The 7352-nt window shown below is 42.7% G+C and overlaps 1 protein-coding gene across 1 annotated transcript; it reads left to right on the forward strand.

The window, feature by feature from the left end:
- Positions 1–4133, forward strand: LOC110738040 (protein SCARECROW 2-like). The gene is made up of 2 exons (XM_021918407.1): positions 1–2332; positions 3464–4133. Exons 1-2 carry the CDS (start codon positions 213–215, stop codon positions 3927–3929), a joined length of 2586 nt encoding a protein of 861 aa, XP_021774099.1. The 5' UTR covers positions 1–212; the 3' UTR covers positions 3930–4133.
- Positions 4134–7352: the final 3219 nt, after the last annotated feature.

The raw sequence follows: 7352 nt of genomic DNA on the forward strand, positions 1-7352 counted from the left end.
AAAAAGGTAAAATTGGAGTAAAAGGGTACAAGAATCAAGAAAAAGGTAAAGAGAATTCCCATGTTAAGGATGCCAAATAAAAAGAGTCTAAGAAAAATGGCGACAATGAGAAGACATCCATTTCTATTACATCTAAATCTAATCTAATTTCTCCCAAAATACAAATACAACCACCCACTCTCACTCTCCTTTTCTTCAATTCATCTTTCTATATGGCTGCTTCTTCTACCTTCTTTCCTGACCCTAATATCCTCTTCAACCCCTCTTTTTTGTTATCTTCTTCTTATAATGTAAATAACAACAACAACTTCATCAACAACAACAATAATAACACAACTAGTAATAATAATCTTAATCATTTTCATTCCTTTTCTTCAACTTCTCCATCTTCAAACAACTACTCCGCTTTTCTTTCCAATCCTCCTCAATTCATGTCATCTACAAATAATATTAGTAATAGTAATACTAATAATCTTGGTTGTGATTCTTCTAAGATGGTTCGAAAGCGAACCGCTTCCGAAATGGAACGCCCTTCCTCTAACCCCATTGAAATTCCTGATCATCGCTTGATTTCTCGACAACAACTACACAACCAGCAACACCACCACCAGCATCAGCAGCAATTTACGCCCGCCAACGACCCCGCTGTATTTAACCCGACCGAGGGGTCGGGTTCGGGTTCGGGGTCGTTGACGGATCAACAGCAGCCTCTTGTTTGTGGGTTTTCTGGGTTACCATTGTTTCCTCCTAGTAATGATAATACAAGTACTACTACCAACAGAAGTAGTATGAGTATGAGTATGGCTAGTTTTTCGGGTTCGGGTTCGGGTTCAATGGAGGATCCGGGTTGGATTGATGGGGTGATTAAGGATTTCATTCAGAGTTCGAATTCAATCTCTATTCCACAGTTACTTCAGAATGTTAGAGAGATTATTTACCCTTGTAACCCTAACCTTGGTGCTGTTATTGAGTTTAGGCTCCGCTCTTTGGCGGACCCACTCATTGCTCCACCGCTTCAACAACCACCGCAACAACAACACCAACACCAACTACCTCCTCCTCCGCCTCATCATCATGTTGTTTCGCATTATCAGAAGAATCAGAATCAGTATCATCAACAACAATCTGGGGTTTCAAGGGTTAATAATAGTGGTAATAATAATAATAATAGTAATAATATCAACACTAGTAGTGTTTCTACTCAACCTGGGTTGCATAATAAGGCGTATTACAACTTGAGTGATATTGAATATTACTCTCCTCTTGGTGGTGGTGGTGGTGCTCTTGAGTGTGGTGGTAATATTAGCTGGGGAGCTGCTCCCCCTCCGCTTCCGAGACCACCTCAACAACCGATAAATGAAGGTTGTGTTGGTGGTGGAAATAGTGGGAACTCGAACCAGAACCAGAACCAAAGCCCTCACCAGCCTGAGACAACGACAACTCAGGCCGGTGAGGGAATCCTGGATCAGAATCCCGAGAATTTTCCAAATAATTCTCGGGATTCTGATCCAGCGGTGGGGTCATCATCCGCAGCAAAGGTGGGGACTGAAGAGTCCCCATCTAGTGCTGCGACCCCACCAACTCCCACGCCTCCGCCATCGCAACAAGTCACCGCGGTGGCAAAGGCGAGGGAGAGGGAAGAGTTCAGGCAACGACAAAGAGATGAGGAGGGGCTACACCTCCTCACGCTCCTCCTCCAATGCGCCGAAGCTGTCTCGGCAGATAAATTTGAGGATGCTAATAAAATGCTTGTAGAAATCTCCGAATGGGCCACCCCATTCGGAACCTCGGCACAGCGTGTGGCCGCTTACTTCTCCGAGGCGATGTCGGCTCGCCTCGTGAGCTCTTGCCTTGGCATCCACACTGCTTTGCCTACAATCCCACATTACCAAAAACTAGTTTCAGCCTTCCAAGTGTTCAATGGAATTAGCCCCTTTGTCAAATTTTCACATTTCACAGCTAACCAAGCAATCCAAGAAGCCTTCCAAAGAGAAGAGCGTGTTCACATTATTGACCTTGATATCATGCAGGGCCTACAATGGCCCGGCCTTTTCCACATCCTTGCTTCCCGGCCCGGCGGGCCTCCATTCGTTAGGCTTACCGGGCTCGGTACGTCAATGGAGGCCCTCGAGGCGACCGGGAAGCGATTATCTGACTTCGCCGAGAAGTTGGGGCTGCCTTTCGAGTTTATACCGGTGGCCGAGAAGGTAGGGAACTTGGACTTGGAGAGATTGCATGTTAGTAAGAGGGAAGCTGTTGCTGTGCATTGGTTGCAACATTCTTTGTATGATGTTACTGGGTCTGATACCAACACTCTTTGGCTATTGCAAAGGTAAAATTGATCATCCATTCTTTATACATGATGTATTATTATTTGTAAATGTGATCATCATTTCATTAGGCTAAGAATTACTTATAATTATGATTACTATAAAGTTGATCACCCCTTTTTATTAACATGAATCTAAAAAGTAGATGATGGGGATAGGAGAAAGTAAGAATTTTGAGATAAAAAGTACTAATTTGGTTATAGTATGAACTATGTTAAAATGATACAGTAGTGTATTAGTAGTACTCTAGTTGATATTATAATATTTTCATTGTCCTACAAATTTGGGAAATTTGGTTACTTTTACTCTATGTGACATAAACCTTTATGTTAAAGGGGGGGCATGAAAGTACTGCACTTTTTGTTACTTGATACCAAGTATAGATTTTGCTAGATTACTTGTAGGAAATTATTGTTCAAGCAAATTTACCGTTTTCTTTTATCTTCCCTAAGGATGAATTAGGTTGTGTGCTTCTGCTTATGCTAAGTGCTCGACTATATTTCGAAGGAAAAATAAGTGTGCTAACGAGTAACAATAGTATGTAGTTTATGCATTAGTAACTTAGTAAAAGGTTATGAATTTGATTTGCTTGCTAGTTTGAGGTTAGGGGAGATTTGATGAGTCCAAAGCAAACTTGAAAAGTTTTGACATGCTTTGAATTTTCATCATTGTTTGTTTATGTGTGATTTTCTACATTATTGTTGCTTGGGGCATGCATTGGACTTTTTTGGCCAATGATTGTTATTTGCCATCTAATTAGCATGATTGGTTACTTTTTGTTTACAAATGAAGATTTTTTTTTCTACCCTATCTAAATTATTCATAGAAAAAGGGTATGTAATGATGAAAAAGTACAAAAACTCATGAATTAGAAAGATCATGGTTATGGTAAGATGTTTTGTTTGTGTCATTGACTACAATGCCTTTGTACTGATCTCTTCTGATTATGATATTTTAGAGGTTACAAGTATAAACTCTGTAATATGAAGTATAAAAGAAGTCTACTTATGTTAATCATGTAAATTTCGAAACAATAATAATAAGCAAGTGTATTTGCTTATTGTAAGCTACTGAGTTTTTATGTAAGGCAGTGGTACATGATATACTAAATGAATGAATGAATATGCTTGCAGATTGGCACCAAAGGTTGTGACAGTGGTAGAGCAAGACCTAAGCCGAACAGGTTCCTTCCTAGGGAGATTCGTCGAGGCAATCCACTACTACTCAGCCCTCTTTGATTCCTTAGGGGCTAGTTATGGGGAAGACAGCGAGGAGAGGCATGTGGTGGAGCAGCAACTGCTCTCAAGGGAGATCCGTAATGTTCTAGCCGTGGGTGGACCATCTAGGAGTGGAGAGCCAAAGTTCGCGAGTTGGAGAGAAAAAATGCAGCAGTCTGGGTTCAGAGGGATCTCCTTAGCAGGCAATGCTGCTGCTCAGGCTACCTTGCTTCTCGGCATGTTCCCTTCTGATGGATACACTTTGGTGGAAGACAGTGGTACCCTTAAGCTTGGGTGGAAGGACCTTTGTTTACTTACTGCCTCGGCATGGAGGCCTTCTCATGCTCATACAATGAGCACCGTCTGTACAAGGAGCCAGTAACTCACGTGGTTCGATGGGGTTAGACCATTAGAGGGATTTTTCTTGTAACATACAGATTTGGGGTTAGGACTCGAAGATGTCGAGATCATAGTTATAGCTTTTTTTCACCAAGTCATGTTGTTAGCTAGTTTTGTTTGGTAAAATGGACTTTAAAGAGCTTATATGTTTACTTACATCGAATGTATGATGCTTTTTGACGTTAAACTTTTGCTTGAGTCCTTCCGTTTTTAATGTCCCATTTTCTAGCTTCTTCAGAAACTGTGATAAGTCAACTTGGTAATATTGAAAATACATAAATTTTGTTTAATTTAGAGTAATTAATTTAGATTAAAAGAGGTTTAACCCCAGTAATTAAGGCGTAGGGATATAGAATAGCTGAAAAATTGGGTTGTTCTTGAGTAATGTGTATTGACGGTTAAGTCTATAAAATGTTTCTCTAGTGTTTCATTTCTAGAGATTCCAGTTTTAAACTTTGATCATTTCTTTTTAATCTATTTATCATCTTCAAAGCGTTTTATGAATTTGGCAAATATTTATAAAATTCACATGACCGTTGTCTAGTATATTTATTTTATGGATCTTGCTAACGAGCGCCCCGGGGCATTAGATAAGGAGTAATTATATTGGTTGAAATGGTATTAAGTTAGGAATGCATGACAAAATCACGTGTCGTTCGGTGTAATTAATGTTAATTTTACTCTAATATTTCCACTTTAATTCTCTTATCTAACGCCCCGGGGACGCTCATTAGCTTTTGCCTTATTTATTTTATAAAACATACTAGTATATGACTAAAATTTCTTTGTACATAAGCATTAACAGTCTATATTAGCTGATTAAAGGACCACTGATACACCAGGTTTGAAAAAAATCCCTCCAAATCAGCAATTAGTTAGCATTAGACTCCCATTAGATCAGTTTGGCATTGAGTAAACTCACCTGCAATATCTTTCATGTTTCCTCTAAGCTTCTAGAAAATCCAAGTCTAATGGAGTAGTTTTTCTTGTTTAGCTATAAAAGATGGTGGAATTAAAAATGAGTAACATAAACATAGTGCTAATAACTTTACTAGTGTTCTGTGTTCATAGCTTTAAATTACCAAGCATTATTTTCGTTTAAACTACAGAGTAACTCAGTTTTGGATTTTGGACTCTATGATATCCGAAAACAGAACAGCCCAACTTGATGAGGATTGGGCCTAGTCTTATTGAACTATTTTTCATTTGTTTGGCCTTGTTGTGTTGTTTTGTAACTCATATTTAATCATGGTCCAAACTAAAAAAGATACCCAAGTCAGAATAACCTTGACCTATTGTTCCTTCTAGCAATGGCCGGTGGAGTAGAGTTCATATATACAAGTAGATTTAAGCTAGCGAAGGATAATTGGGCAACCGTGAGTACGTGACATTGAAGCAAATAAATACTCGTGTTTGGGTCCAATTTAGTCCAATTGGGTCTAGTCATTAAAGGATCCAATTAAAAGCCCAAGGTCAAGGTTCATCTCTCCAACTGTGCTAAAGTCAAAGATCAATCCTCAAGGCAAGTCAATTGGGCTAAGGCCCAACTTCTCCATATATGCAAAGGTATAAAAGCCATCAATATTACATTTGTACATTCATTCAACAAAGCCTCAAGCAATTAATTCTCTTGCATAGTGTTCTCTTTCTACACACTGTACTGACTTTAGCATCGGAGGGGCCTTCCTCGGCAACACCCCCGAGGCTAGTTTACGTGTGTTTACTGTGCAGGAAACCTTCGGCCCAACATCACTTGGACCGAATCCAGTCTTCTCCACTTCATCGGACCTTCAACAAGGTCCCATTGTTTTCACCCGAAACAATTTGGCGCCGTCTGTGGGGAAGACTTTCAGAAATCTTTAAGCCAAGTTTCTAACCAAAATCATCGTGCAATTATCTTAGTAGCAATGACTAAGAACCGCAAGAGAAAAAGCCTCCGTCAAGGAGCAGGCGAAAAGCCTAAAACCCCTCCGCCACTTCCCTCGCCGGACCGGAACTCTCCCAAGGGTGCCAGCTCGGGGGGAGGATCATACAGGGAGGATTCCCTTTCTCCCGTAATTCATAACTCTCATCATAGGCCGAGTCACTCTCGGTCTAGCAGGGGTCAGTCCGATCATAGGACACATTCAATGCCCCAAAGCCAACCATCGACCGTCCGCTCTCATTCCAATACTCAGCCGAGGACCCCTCTGACGGGGCCCAGCTCGGAGGAGGTGGCAAGAGCGCTGGCAGTGCTCATGGAGGCAATGAGGGCACAAAATATGCCACCACCTCGTGATCGAACTCCTCCGCATACCCGGCATCAGCGAAAGGAAGCTAGACCATGATGGTGGGAAACTTCCTTCCTTCCGGGCATTGGAAGAGTGGGAAGAGGATACCTGGAAAACTGAAAAAGAGAGGAAAAAGAACCCTCAATTCTTCAGAGGATCCTCAACCTCCCGACCAGAAACGCATAAGAGCAGCAGCTCAGCTTCTCGGCCAGAATCTGCTCACCGAGAACAACCTAAGACTGTTCGCCGAAGTGTCCTCGACCGACTCGGCGGCAAGGAACCGAGCGTGCACAGTCGCCTCTCGTTCCCTGCGGCCGAGGCCCAGACTTCCCAGCCAGGGACGAAAACCACTCCTACCTCTCTAAGAGGGCGGAGCGCGGTCCCTTCGGCCAGGAACAAGGGCAAGGCCGTTATGCTACCCGCAGTTCGCCATTCGAGCAATGGATACTGGAAGAGCACGTGCCCACGGTTAAAATACCGTCGCACATCACATATGATGGGACTTCGGATCCGAAGGACCACGTTGCCTCGTATGAGACTCATATGCATCTTTGCCCCAGATCCGAAGCGACTTGGTGCAAATATTTCCCAACCACTCTCAATGGGGTCGCGCAAGCGTGGATCTCCAAGGGAGTAAAGCAAAGCTCCATAACAGGGTGGGATGATCTGTCCTCCAAATTTAGGAGCAAGTTTTCCACGGCAAACCGCCGAGAGAAGACTACTGCAGAACTCATGGGTCTGCAACAGGGGGAGACCGAAAGCCTCTGAGACTATCTGACCCGTTTCAGTAACGAGTCATCCAGCGTCTCTCAGCTGGACCAGGGGCTAGCCGTTTTCGCAATGCAGAATGGCCTTCAGCCCGGGAAGTTCCTAGACTTCATGGTCATGCATACCCCGCAGGCCTTGGAGGAAGCTCTGAATGCCTCGGATAAGTTCATCCGAGCCGAAGAGTGGAACAAAACAAAAACCCAACCTCAATCTGAGGGAGGGAAGCAAAAACAAACACCCTTGTCTGAAGGCCAAGGCCATAGGGCAAAGGGAAAGGCAAAGGCCTCGGAGCAATCTTCGGCCAGCGACCCAAAGAAGGAAAAATCTGCCTCATACACAAGCAGATATGAGTCCTACACTCCGCTCTC

The sequence above is a fragment of the Chenopodium quinoa genome, unplaced genomic scaffold (assembly GCF_001683475.1).
Source record: "Chenopodium quinoa cultivar QQ74 unplaced genomic scaffold, ASM168347v1, whole genome shotgun sequence".
Taxonomy (NCBI): domain Eukaryota; kingdom Viridiplantae; phylum Streptophyta; class Magnoliopsida; order Caryophyllales; family Amaranthaceae; genus Chenopodium; species Chenopodium quinoa.

Excerpts from the sequence above, each read along its gene's own strand:
- LOC110738040 (XM_021918407.1), top strand. The coding sequence starts at position 213 with ATGGCTGCTTCTTCTACCTTCTTTCCTGACCCTAATATCCTCTTCAAC. Across the intron at positions 2,333-3,463 it reads ACTCTTTGGCTATTGCAAAG|ATTGGCACCAAAGGTTGTGA; the intron begins GTAAAATTGATC and ends ATATGCTTGCAG.